At 41.9% G+C, this 14,298-nt stretch overlaps 2 protein-coding genes across 4 annotated transcripts in view; one reads left to right on the top strand and one right to left on the bottom strand.

Annotated features, from left to right (window-relative positions):
- arid3c (AT rich interactive domain 3C (BRIGHT-like)) overlaps nt 1-4,731 on the top strand; it is a 75,286-nt gene extending 70,555 nt beyond the window's left edge. The window contains exon 8 of the mRNA XM_085426800.1: nt 1,500-4,731. Coding sequence (XP_085282926.1) covers nt 1,500-1,666 — 167 coding nt within the window. The 3' untranslated portion in view covers nt 1,667-4,731. The remainder of the gene's footprint in view (nt 1-1,499) is intronic.
- The window catches only part of apba1a (amyloid beta (A4) precursor protein-binding, family A, member 1a), a 220,984-nt gene that overhangs the window by 148,050 nt on the left and 58,636 nt on the right, over nt 1-14,298 (bottom strand). The gene's annotated exons all lie outside the window — the stretch shown is intronic.

The raw sequence follows: 14,298 nt of genomic DNA, 5'->3' as shown, positions 1-14,298 counted from the left end.
CCACACCATGCACATCATAACATGTTGTGTTATGATGTGCATGTAGTAATCTGTTTGGATGTGCTCGGGAAAAGAACGATTATTTTCTTGCACAAAATAGCCCTGATGGCATCAGCTGACCCCCACACAGCCTCATTCACGAATTTAATTCAATTCAATTTTATTTACACAGCACCAAATCACAACAAGTTGCCTCAGGGCGCTTTATATTGTAAGGTAGACCCTACAATAATACATACAGAGAAAAACCCAACAATCATATGACCCCCTATGAGCAGCACTTTGGCGACAGTGGGAAGGAAAAACTCCCTTTTAACAGGAAGAAACCTCCAGCAGAACCAGGCTCAGGGAGGGGGGGGGGCATCTGCTGTCATTGGTTGGAGTGAGAGAAGGAAGACAGGATAAAGACATGCTGTGGAAGAGAGACAGAGATTAATAACAGATATGATTCAGTGCAGAGACATAGGACTCCTGCTGCAGCATTTTGGATTAACTGAAAGCTTTTCAGGGAGTTTTTAGGACTTCCTGATAATTATGAATCCAGTCGTCCAGCCTGGAAGTAATAAATGCATGAAGCAATTTTTCAGCATCACTCTGAGACAGAATAAAGGGATGGTTGGCTCAACAGAGCTCTGACTTTTTGAAACCTGGGGTTGTTCTTATTTTCTTCAATCAGTGATGAATAGTAAGATGTTCTGGCTTTGCGGAGGGCTTTCTTATAAAGCTGCAAACTATTTCTCCAGGCTAAATGATGATCCTCTAAATTTGTGACACGCCATTTCCTCTCCAGATTACGAGTCATCTGCTTTAGGGTACGTGTTTGAGAATTATACCACGGAGTCAGGTACTTCTGATTAGAGACCTTAGTTTTCACAGGAGCTACAGTATCCAGAGTCGTACGCAGTGAGGAGGTGAAATTATTAACAAGATAATCGACCTCTGTTGGAGCAGCGTTCAGATAGCTGCTCTGCTCTGTGTTATGCACAAAAACAACATTGGTGTATTTTATTTATGGAGCATTATTATTTAATAAACGTTGATAACTCTGAGTAATTTCTTCATCTACATCTACGCTGCATGTTAATAAAGGTGCCTGTGTGAGATCTGGGACACAGCTTTGACCAAGAACTCTCTTTTTGTTCTTACTTTATGGCTTTAAAAAATATCGAGATATATATCGTATATCTCCATCCAGCTAGAGAATATCGAGATATGAATTTTGGGTCATATCGCCCAGTCCTAACTACTATTGCTGTAAGTTATGTCAGATTATTCCTTTTGCTTGTTAAAACAAACAAAACTATGTTTTTGTCAGCCTGTGAATTTCATTCTCTGGTCAGATCCAAAACCCACTTCATCTTTTTTGATATTACCTGTGAGGGATACCAAAATAAATCCTTTCATGCTTTATAAAAGCGTCTGAAACAAACACGCTCTGAAATCTGATGTTAGGACAGCGCAGAGTTCAAGGCTAACTTGGGCTCGATGTTTCTCCACAGGCGTCCTGTTTGCTCGGCAGTCGCCCATAGCAGGGATGGCAGGACACCATGGGAAGCATCATGGCTGTCAGACTCAGGGAAGAAGCAGCCCTACAAAGTTCCAGCCCTCCTCATCCTCCTCGTCCTCTTCTTCTTCTCTCCATGGACACCGAAACACCTCCCCCTGACCCTCCACTTCTTCTCACCTCCCCCTCCAGTCCCAGTGAGAAGAACCATGTTACTAAATCATCAGATTAACTCCAACTTATTTCAGTTGTGGTTTACTCCACATCCACAGGTGAGCAAAGCACTGATTAAAAAGCAACTGTTGCATATAGACATCTACCTGCCCCCCACTTTTAACCTGTGTGACAGAACATTGTTCATGTCCTCAAACACATCTAGTTAGTGTGGAAAAGTTCACTCATCAACTCAACATACCACCACAGTGAGCCAAAGACTCGTACCCCCGCGCTGAAATGATGTTGCAGCTGAAACCGTGGTTTTGGTTTTTGTAACATTGTGACAAACCTCAGAAACGGACTGTTTACAGTGGATACATGAGGGACTGATCCAAAAACAAGAAGCACATCAGAGGTGAAAACCATCTGGTTCATTAGATAAACAGATACTCAAAGACTGGTGTTCGTTCACACGCTGGAGTTAAAGTGATGTGTTTACTTTCCTCTCTACTGCATGGCTCTGTCCACCCGCTAACAGTCCTATAAGCACAGCGTGTCTCAAAGCCATGTTGTTCACAACACAAAGATCAGCTACACAATTCATTTGAATAATTCGTTTGTTAGGTTTCCCCAAACCAGCTGGTACCAAACTAGCAATAGCCTGAGTTTGCTGTAGTGTATAATAATATGATAGCTGCCTAAGGTGTGTACTATGTAAGTATAATAACCACTCCAATACGTGTTAAAGCTGCATCTTGACACTACAGAGAGCCTCAAATTTGGGGAAATCCCACTGTAGCTGTTCAAGTGCAAAGAGCTGCTGTTCAGTGTGTTTGTGTCTCCACCATAACCAGAACACGTCTCCATCATGGGATTCATCGTTTGTTTAGTAAATATGTAAACGTAATTAGAAAGCAGGCGTGTTTGTGTCCTCTCTGCTTTCAGGATGTTGGGCACAGCTTACATTAAAGTAATGAACGTGCACTTTATGTTGAGCGTGATTTTTACCCTGAGTAAGATTTTGGAAGCTCTTCTGACAAAACCATACGTGTAAAGTCTGTGCTGAGGTTGATGTAGATATACTGTAGATGCACAGATGGTGTGATGCTGTTGGGCTGACTGAAAGTCCTCAGAGGAAACGACTGTGACAAGAACGAGCAGCAGTTCAGTTGGCAGGCAGTAGGTGAGCAGGAGGCAAATACAGGTAACAGAGCAGTCATGAGTCAAACGTGGTTTTATTTTGGGTTTCTGTTTTAAAATAATGCTCTGGTGTCTTCATAAAGACCTTTGTTCATCGTGAAAGGCAGTGGACACACGCTGAAGTGTTGTTTCTAGTACGTCTGTTAAAGCAAGTGTATGTTTGATCCTGTATCATCACTCTCGCTGATGCTCGTTGGCAAAACTTCACCAAACCACCTACATACAGACAAAGGATTAATACAAAATATACCTCATACATTTACTTTGTTATTACTGTTTTAGTTCAGTGGATCGCTGGGTTTTTTTCACATTTTACATGATTAAACAAGAGACACACATCTACCTCATTCATTATACAACGTGCCAACAATCACGTCTACATGGCAACTTTCATATCCATGTATTTATGAACCAGCAAGTTTACAGAGCTTTTTTACGTTATACCAAAAGAATCCAGATGAAAATGAACAGAAAGAAGAAATGATGGTGGCACAAGTGTAAAAGGTGTTTTAGATATAAATATGTGTTCATGTGATACTTTTTGTGACTGATTGTAAGAAACTGCAGAAATGAATTTGGGATCTTGCATCTTTCTCAGAATGACGCAGCTTTACATTTATCGTCCATATTTATAGCAGGGAAATTGTTGTAATTCAAGCTGATATCAGCCTAAAATTGTCTCCTGCAGTGCTGACAAACACTAAAGACATCATGAAATGCTATAATTACTTAAACTCCAGCACTCGCATAAAGATGTTTTTGATGTTTATCTCAGATTCACTCAGTTATCATTATGATGCATTTGCTTCAAACATGATCAGAGGACGTTTCAGTGGCTCCGAGCAGAGAACAACAACAGTTTGGAGTATTTGCATCATTTACTTCCACGTACAGGCCAGGCTGGGTGATGCTACAGGTTTCAGTAACGTCCCACAGACGACAGAAACATCTGAGCAAAATGAGGAAGAACATTTTTGTGTTTGTTGCTTTTTGCCTGTCATCATTAACCAGCACAGCAGTAACATCGTTCTTTTTGAGTACTTCACATCACATCTGTTTGGTGAAACTGAGCTAACATTCCCAGATATTCACTTCAGTCCCATCACATTTAGGAATGTTACCCTCAGATTCCTCCTCATTCATTTCAAAGCAACATATGAAGAGTTCGTGGAATGTAAGCATGTAGTTGTGTCTATATTTCAGATTTAATGATGGCAAAAATGGCAAAGACACAAACGCAGTACAGAAAGATGTGACTCACTGGGAGCTAATAGAGTGTTGCAATCAATACTTTGTATTAAATCAAAAATATAATATCTCTGTATGTTTAATTGTGGGTCCTGAACCACAAATATAATTTGTTTTAAACCTTAATAATTCTAAGAACATTCACTGCTACCTGCTGTCGTTTAACTGGGTTTTTTGGGGTTTTTTAACTGTTGTAACTAAACAAATCGCAGCCATGGACACGTGAAACTAGCGTGGAGACGCTCCAGGACCAGTGAGACTGTCTCTTTCTTAGCATCCTGTAGGATGATGCCCACTACATCGTTTAATTCTGTTTTATTTGCATCCAAACACAACAACAATGGCCTCGAGGTGCTTCAGCAGCTCAGATAACTGCGTGGCTGAAACATTTCACACTCACTTGATTTTGAGCTCATCGAGAGCAGACAACCAAAGAGAAAGCAACACCTCCGCATGCAGGAAAAATGTAACCAAATAACATGTATTGTATTTGATCTATGATATGCTCTGCTTGTAGTTTTTAGACAATGACTGCGTTATGAGTTGTGTGCAAAGCTGTAAATGTTTCCCTTTGTTTGAATACATCCAGTGCATTCTGGGACACTGGCGTGTGGTGCTCAGGGGTAAAAATGTGTCAAAAACCGTTGTGATGGATTTTCTGGGTTTACCATTTGACTTGTGGTGCATTTAGAAATAAAAACATGCGTTTAACGCAACCTTTCCATTGTTCTGTACAAATGTTTGTGTTACCAAATGCATTTATATACACATGATACTCCACAATCAGTATCTTGGGTTCTGACAAACTTGACTTGTGATGCATCCTGAAAACACTCTCATTAGTACTTTTTTATTATTTCTTGTTCTACTGCAAGAAAACAGTGAAAACATTTGTTTCAGAAACAGAAAACTGCAAAGTCCTTTTCAGCAAATGCAGTTTGTCGAGTGCAGCATTAAGCAGGTAAAATGCTGTAAAGATTGGTTAATTAAGACTGAGAATCCTGATGTAATTAGGGGCAGCAAAGATTAGCGGTTGTCAATGGTGCAGCTAGGATTTGCAGTAATAGGTTTATTATTGGGGCTTGCTGAATGTTACTTTATACTTCTGAATAAACAAAAACAAATTAGGAGCAGTCATCCAATAAAGGGTTATCTTGTCAAGGGCTGACAGAAATCCATGCCCCTATAACACAGTGTTAATTTTATGCACCACTGACAAACACAATGGTAATCAATAACAACACTATAAAATAAGGTGAAGCATCACTCTGAGCTGAAGGTGCTGGATGGATCCATGAGCAGAAAAACCATTCTGGCAGTATTTTCGGCGTTCCTCCTGTGCACAGTGTTACACAGCAGGAAAGAGCTCGCCTCTGCTACTGAAGGACGAGCATGTGAATAAAGTGCACAAAAAACTGCTGCCATGCACTCTTTGTAACATCTGTAAAGACAACATGCTAACACAAAGGTAGACCTATTAAATCCTCTTCTGATCTTCAGGAGTAACAAATGTAGTGATGAGTGCTCGAGCTTGCAGTTTCATCTCCATTTCTACATGTTTCTATAGTACAGTATATTGTAAGGTAAAAACCCTACAGTCATACAGACTCAATCAAATGACTCCCTACGAGCAAGAACTCGGCTTAACTAATGAGTAAATACAGAGTGGTGTGTAAGCACATGGTCAAGGGGTGAGACAAGCATGTTGTAGGGTAACTAAGGGAGGATTCAGGGTCACCTGATCACGCCCTAACTATAAACTTTGAACTATAGACGCAGTCTAAGAGTTAAGAGCTCTATTGGGGTCATACGGTACTATAAGGTCTTTAAAGTTAGCATGAACCACTACATGTATTAAGGCCGATTTACATCATGGAGCCCTGCTCTCAAGAGCTGGATTTTAGAAATCAGTGCTTTTGGAACATGTTTAGCACCATATTCAGTCAGTCAGGAACCTTACACCACTGGGTTGACTGATTACTGGTGGTCACCATCAGTTTATGTGTTGGAGATTATGTATCGCAATTTCAGGAGCGGGACCACGTCTCCAAATACGCTCCTTCCAGTTGTCATCTGTAGAGGTTCCCCCAGTTCTGGAAGCTGGGCATTTTCGTTTAGGTGCCCCACCCTCCCTCCTCGTTTTCAATTCTTTAACTTCTTCCTTTCTATTTAGTACACGGGGATCTGCCAGGCCCGGGAGCCCCCAGCCCCCCTTTGAGGCCTTCCCCAAACCGCAGCTCACTTCATGTCAAAGCCATTCACCTTTACCTACCAAAACCTTTACCTACCAAAACACTGTCAATCCTAAGATGATGTGGGCCCAGCTAGTGAAAGCTAATTAATAAAAGAACCCAAAACTCAGCGGAATAGAAACCAGTTTAGGGGTCACTTTTGTTCTACCCCGGCAGCAACAATAAGTAAACAGAGCAAGGATTTCATTCTTTCTCTTTAGTAGTAACTGGCTCATCGTTTGGCTAGCTGCCCTGAAACAGGAAAGTCCACCCGTTAGCCATAATGTTCAAGTTGTAAAGCACTATGATCAACCTATCTCTAATAATCAGCTATGTGCCACAGGCCTTCAAGCTGGCTGTAGTTAAACCTTTACTCAAAAAGCATCTCTAGACCCAGCAGTCTTAGCTAATTATAGGCCAATCTCCAACCTTCCTTTATATCATAGTCGACCATAATATCCTATTAGAGCGATTAGAACATGCTGTAGGTATTACAGGTACTGCACTGCAGTGGTTTGTATCATATCTATCTAATAGACTCCAGTTTGTGCATGTAAATGGAGAGTCCTCTTCACACACTGAGGTTAATTATGGAGTTCCACAGGGTTCAGTGCTAGGACCAATTCTGTTTACATTATACATGCTTCCCTTAGGCAGCATCATTAGAAGACATAGCATACATTTACACTGCTATGCAGATGACACCCAGCTCTATCTGTCCATGAAGCCAGATAACACACACCAATGAGTTAAACTGCAGGAATGTCTTACAGACATAAAGACCTGGATGGCCGCTAACTTTCTGCTTCTTAATTCAGATCAAACTGAGGTTATTGTACTCGGCCCTGAAAAGCTTAGAAATATGGTATCTAACCAGATTCTTACTCTGGATGGCATTACCTTGGCCTCCAGTAACGCTGTGAGGAACCTTGGAGTCATTTTTGACCAGGACATGTCCTTCAATGCACATATTAAACAAATATGTAAGACTGCTTCCTTCCATTTGTGCAACATCTCTAAAATTAGAAATATCCTGTCTCAGAGTGACGCTGAAAAACTAGTTCATGCATTTATTACTTCCAGGCTGGACGACTGTAATTCATTATTATCAGGATGTCCTAAAAACTCCCTGAAAAGCCTTCAGCTGATCCAAAATGCTGCAGCAAGAGTCCTGACAGGGACTAGAAAGAGAGAGCAGATTTCTCCTGTTTTGGCTTCCTGTTAAATCCAGAATTCAAAATCCTGCTCCTCACATACAAGGTCTTAAATAATCAGGCCCCATCTGATCTTAATGACCTTGTAGTACCATATCACCCTATTAGAGCACTTCGCTCTCGCTCTGCAGGCCTACTTGTTGTTCCTAGAGTATTTAAAAGTAGAATGGGAGGCAGAGCCTTCAGTTTTCAGGCCCCTCTTCTGTGGAACCAGCTTCCAGTTTGGATTCAGGAGACAGACACTATCTCTACTTCCAAGATTAGGCTTCAAACTTTCCTTTTTGCTAAAGCATATAGTTAGGGCTGGACCAGGTGACCCTGAATCCTCCCTTAGTTATGCTGCAATAGACGTAGGCTGCCGGGGATTCCCATGATGCATTGAGTTTTTCCTTTCCAGTCACCTTTCTCACTCACTGGGTCATGTTCACTGTTTATCTTCTGTATGTTCCACTTCCTGTTTTATTGTGTTAGCCTTACTCTGTGTGCATTATGTTCTAGTTCTCTTCCCATTTATCATTAGTTCATTATGATCAGCTGTTCACTCACCTGTCTCTAATCGCTCATCATTCATCATTCAAGCCTGTGTCCCTCAGTTACAACAGTCCAGGGTTGAGTCATTGTCGCTGTTAGGTTGTCCTATGTTCAGTTCCGTCAGTCAGTCGTTCAGCCATTTCCTGCTTCTGTTCTTTTTGTTCACTCTGTCTGCATTAAACACCAACCTTCACCTACCCGTGAGTCCAACGTTTGGGTCCTCCTTCCCTCATCCACACTGCAACCCCTGACACTCACTATGTATTAACAGACCTCTCTGCACTGAATCATATCTGTTATTAACCTCTGTCTCTCTTCCACAGCATGTCTTTTATCCTGTCTTCCTTCTCTCACTCCAACCAATGACAGCAGATGGCCCCGCCCCTCCCTGAGCCTGGTTCTGCTGGAGGTTTCTTCCTGTTAAAAGGGAGTTTTTCCTTCCCACTGTCGCCAAAGTGCTGCTCATAGGGGGTCATATGATTGTTGGGTTTTTCTCTGCATGTATTATTGTAGGGTCTACCTTACAATATAAAGCACCTTGAGGCAACTTGTTGTGATTTGGTGCTGTATAAATAAAATTGAATTGAATTAAATTCGTGAATGAGGCTGTGTGGGGGTCAGCTGATGCCATCAGGGCTATTTTGTGCAAGAAAATAATCGTTCTTTTCCTGAGCACATCCAAACAGATTACTACATGCACATCATAACACATCATAACACAACATGTTATGATGTGCATGGTGTGGTATACAGTGGGGCAAAAAAGTATTTAGTCAGCCACCGATTGTGCAAGTTCCCCCACTTAAAATGATGACAGAGGTCAGTAATTTGCACCAGAGGTACACTTCAACTGTGAGAGACAGAATGTGGAAAAAAAATCCATGAATCCACATGGTAGGATTTGTAAAGAATTTATTCGTAAATCAGGGTGGAAAATAAGTATTTGGTCACCTCAAACAAGGAAAATCTCTGGCTCTCACAGACCTGTAACGTCTTCTGTAAGAAGCTTTTCTGTCCCCCACTCGTTACCTGTATGAATGGCACCTGTTTGAACTCATCATCTGTATAAAAGACACCTGTCCACAGCCTCAAACAGTCAGACTCCAAACTCCGCCATGGCCAAGACCAAAGAGCTTTCGAAGGACACCAGGAAAAGTATTGTAGACCTGCACCAGACTGGGAAGAGTGAATCTACAATAGGCAAGCAGCTTGGTGTGAAAAAATCAACTGTGGGAGCAATCATCAGAAAATGGAAGACATACAAGACCACTGATGATCTCCCTCGATCTGGGGCTCCACACAAGATCTCATCCCGTGGGGTCAAAATGATCATGAGAACGGTGAGCAAAGATCCCAGAACCACACAGGGGGACCTGGTGAATGACCTGCAGAGAGCTGGGACCAAAGTAACAAAGGTCACCATCAGTAACACACTACAACGGCAGGGAATCAAATCCCGCAGTGCCAGACGTGTTCCGCTGCTGAAGCCAGTGCATGTCCAGGCCCGTCTGAAGTTTGCCAGAGAGCACATGGATGATACAGCAGAGGATTGGGAGAATGTCATGTGGTCAGATGAAACCAAAGTAGAACTTTTTGGTATAAACTCAACTCGTCGTGTTTGGAGGAAGAAGAATACTGAGTTGCATCCCAAGAACACCATACCTACTGTGAAGCATGGGGGTGGAAACATCATGCTATGGGGCTGTTTTTCTGCCAAGGGGACAGGACGACTGATCCGTGTTAAGGACAGAATGAATGGGGCCATGTATCGTGAGATTTTGAGCCAGAACCTCCTTCCATCAGTGAGAACTTTGAAGATGAAACGAGGCTGGGTCTTCCAACATGACAATGACCCAAAACACACCGCCCGGGCAACAAAGGAGTGGCTCCGTGAGAAGCATTTGAAAGTCCTGGAGTGGCCTAGCCAGTCTCCAGACCTCAACCCCATAGAAAATCTGTGGCGGGAGTTGAAAGTCCGTGTTGCTCGGCGACAGCCCCAAAACATCACTGCTCTCGAGAAGATCTGCATGGAGGAATGGGCCAAAATACCAGCTACTGTGTGTGCAAACCTGGTAAAGACCTATAGTAAACGTTTGACCTCTGTTATTGCCAACAAAGGTTATGTTACAAAGTATTGAGTTGTATTTTTGTTATTGACCAAATACTTATTTTCCACCCTGATTTACCAATAAATTCTTTACAAATCCTACCATGTGGATTCATGGATTTTTTTTTCCACATTCTGTCTCTCACAGTTGAAGTGTACCTCTGGTGCAAATTACTGACCTCTGTCATCATTTTAAGTGGGGGAACTTGCACAATCGGTGGCTGACTAAATACTTTTTTGCCCCACTGTATTTTCATAGGCCAATGTGCGCAATGGAAAAGAAGAAAAACCTGGAGACTCAGAGGAAGTGATGTCAAGGACACGTAAGCTTAACAACAGAACAGGGGACAAACATGGAAGCACATGGCAGAGTGGGGAGACAAAGGACGAAACACAAGGACAGGACGGACCCAGAGAACGAGGAATCGAGACATACACACAGAGACTGATCGAGGACACGTAGACGAAGACAAACGCACAAAGGGACCTAATAGACAGGAGACCACAAAGCAGAAATAATAAACTCAGAGACATAAGAAGACTAACTCAATACTAACCGTGAAAAACATGAACATCTGCAACAAATTATAAATGTAAAATAACATTAACAGAACTCAACTGTGTAAGTTAGTGAACCAAAGTGTTTTACACACATAATTATCAGACATTGCAGGTTCTGTAAGTGTCAGATTACTAATACACATCATCAGAAACATCTTTTCTACTATTTCAGCTGCTATCCAGACAGCATGTTGTATCATTGCATCGTTAGCCGCACCTCTTTAAAGGTCTCAGTAATTGTTCTGAGAGGGATTCTGAAGATTGACGGCTTCCTTCAGCCAGGCATCGTGGTTCAAAGGCCCCAGGATGGTGGAAGGATGACTCCGCAGCTTACTTATGATACCTGACAGTGTATTTCACAGAATAGGTGCACAACTGAAGTCCATTCTGAGAAGCATTAAACAATGAATATAAAGTTGGATTAAATTAATTGTTAATTTGTGATTTGTTTGGGTGTATCTCATTCAACTGGAAAGATGTGTTTATTTTATAATCCTTTTGAACAGTTTTATAATTTTACTGAATAAAGAAAGAAACATGAAAAACAAAACACAAAAAGTCACAAAAACATTTGCTGCAAAACTTTCTAAAGCTTGACAGCTCTGTTAGGTTTTTCTTATGCACACACACACACACACACACACACACACACACACACACACAGACACACACACACACACACACACACAGACACACACACACACACACACACACACACACACACACACACACACACACACACACACACACATAATTACACTTAAACTCGGCTCCTGGTTTCTTTACCTTCTTGGTCCATAAAGTCACTTATAGTTACAGACACGTGGGACCTTTGGAGGATACGTGCTCCAACACTGGGGCCGAGATGTGTGGCGTCTATATGGACAGAGTGGCCTTCATGTAGGCCAGCCGCTTGAATGCAGACATATGTTGGCATCTACACACAGAGTCTTTGTTGTTTTCCACGTCTGTGTAATAACACATCTCAAACAGGGCTGGAGTTCATCTCGTCATTGTCTCGGTGCATCACTGCACTTTATTAACTATTTCTCAGTCAAATGTGCTGAAAGGAGCACCATATGCCACATTTTCCCTTATTTCATGGCATAATTATCTGTGCTGCATGTGTATATATTGCACATAAGTATTCACTTACCATTCCAAACCACTGAATTATGTTCCAATCACTTCCATGTCCACAGGTGTCTAAAATCAGGCACCTGTGCATGCAGCCTGCTTCTACCTGTGTGAAAGAATGGCTCACAGAACTCCAGCGCTGTGCCGCGACACAATACCACCTATGGAAAAAACCCATTCATGAAGTATCCTACTAAATATTCCCGAGTCAACTGTTAGTGAAACTATAAGAAAGTGGAAGTGTTTGGGAATGACAGCAACTCAGCCGCAGTGGTGGGAGATGTAAAGTCATAGAGCAGGATCAGAAGTCGCCGACTTTCTGCAAAGTCAATTCCTACAGACCTCTGAACTTGACGTGGCCTTCAGATGAGCTCAAGAACAGCAATGGAATCAGTTTCAGTGGCCGAGCAGCTGCATCAATGCTTTACACCAAGGGCAGCGCAAAGTCTCTTATGCAGCAGTTCAACCACAGTGATGGGTTTGGTTGACCTGTTAATAATTATTCCTAGAGTAGGGCACATATATATATATGCGTTCACACTGATGTCTTTAATCATAAGGTAGTAGAAATGACAGAGACGACCACTGTACATGGTTAGCATGCATATATTTTGGCCTGCAGGTCAATTTAACTCTGTTTGTGCTGCTACTGCTGTTGGTGCTTGCAGCACTCTACCTTCCTCTAGTGGTTGGTTGATGCTGACAATGATTGTAACACTCTGTAGGACTTAATGCCTGTGACACCACCAAGTGCACCCAGAGACATCCTTGTAAGATGACCCAGTTTGACAACGCCAGCCTCCACAAACTTGGTCCATATTGTAGCAGAAGAAAACACAGTGCTGGGAATGAAGTCATTAAAAAACAGCGGCTCCTCGAAAAGCCACATCCCAGGTCTGGGGTCAGGAGCACGAGCGACCTTCAGCGCCCGCCAGGTGTTCACCACCGAGCTGTAAAATGGCACAAGTCCAGACAGATCCACCTGATCCAACTTCAGAAGAAAGAGGAGTTTATCCAAACCAAGCCGGCCCGCTCTCCTAAGCAGCACCTGAGCAGAAGCCATCCAGCTGTGACCACAGCCACACAGCAGCCTCTGTGCCGTCTGCAGTCTAAAGGCTGCTGTTCTGGACAAAATCTATAACTCAGTGTATCAAATATTAAAGACATTCAGCATCTCTCATGTTTCTGTCTCTTTATAAAAACAGCTGCTTTTAAAAACTGACCCAATTAAAGAAACATGAACTTCCATATTGATCAGATCAATACACACAGCTCTGATGTCACTACATCTCCTTGGACTCTTCATTGATGGTGGTTTGTGGCCCTCTGCTGGTGAGAAGATGAACTGCATGATGTCAGGTTCACGAACACAGATGACATGAAGTGTTTTTATTGTGCTTTTTCTAATTGTTCAGGGTTCTGCACCAGGAAACAGCTTCAACACACTCAGAGTTTCAAAATAAAACAGTTGATGTGAGTTGGAGAAAAGAGTCATTTGAATCAGTTTAACCCCTCTGTCATCATCAGAATCAAGTTTGATATCATTTTGATCCTGAAGGAAACACCAATGCGCACCTGCGGACCACTTACGTGCACCCTGCATATAAAGGCTGTGCGAGGCGAAAATTCATCTAGTAAGTTGACGGAGTTCTTTGTTACACCTGGGAAAACGAGGATGTTGCATCTGCAGCAGAAGGTGCATTTCATACTATGAAGCGTCACAATAGCTACAGATCCATGGATTGCACTAGTGTGTTGCTAAAAAAAGAAGCATTTCCAGACTTTAACAAAGACTGAAGCTATTGTCAATGGTGTCATAGTGCTACATTCAGTTGAAGTCACTCTTTGGCTCTTCATAAAATCCAGTACTGTGGCATTTCTCAGACTTCAGTAACCAGGAACAGAGAAAATATTCCCAATCGTACTTTGACTGGAAGAATGGTGGCATGCAAAAAAAATTAATTGAGGGTAGAAACGCGAAATGAGACAGCAGAAACCATTGCACAATACCTCACTGGTACCTCACTGGTCATTTTTCTTATACAAAGGAGGTATTATTACTGTAACGTTATTTAATTCTAGAGGTTTTTGAATTATTTTTTTGCACTTCTTGACTTGTAAAAGCCTATAAGACATTTTTTTATTTCACCACTCATTTACTGCACAGAGAAGACATCATTTAAATATGTTAAAATTTTCTTTAAACAAACAGTATTATTAAAATTCGTCATGACTGGGCCAAGTGTCCTCTTTTTTGGAAATCAGAATATGGTCACCCTAATAATTACTTCCTCCAAACCATCAACGTGTCTTTTAGACCCCATTCCTACAAAACTGCTCAAAGAAGTGCTGCCATTAATTAATTCTTCGATCTTAAATATGATCAACCTATCTCTAATGATCGGCTAT

This window comes from Rhamphochromis longiceps, linkage group LG12, assembly GCF_057381845.1.
Source record: "Rhamphochromis longiceps isolate RC_006_pf linkage group LG12, R_longiceps_female_GT1.1, whole genome shotgun sequence".
NCBI classification, from domain to species: domain Eukaryota; kingdom Metazoa; phylum Chordata; class Actinopteri; order Cichliformes; family Cichlidae; genus Rhamphochromis; species Rhamphochromis longiceps.
The sequence above is the reverse complement of the archived record's forward strand: the minus strand, read 5'-3'. Positions and strand labels throughout refer to the sequence as shown.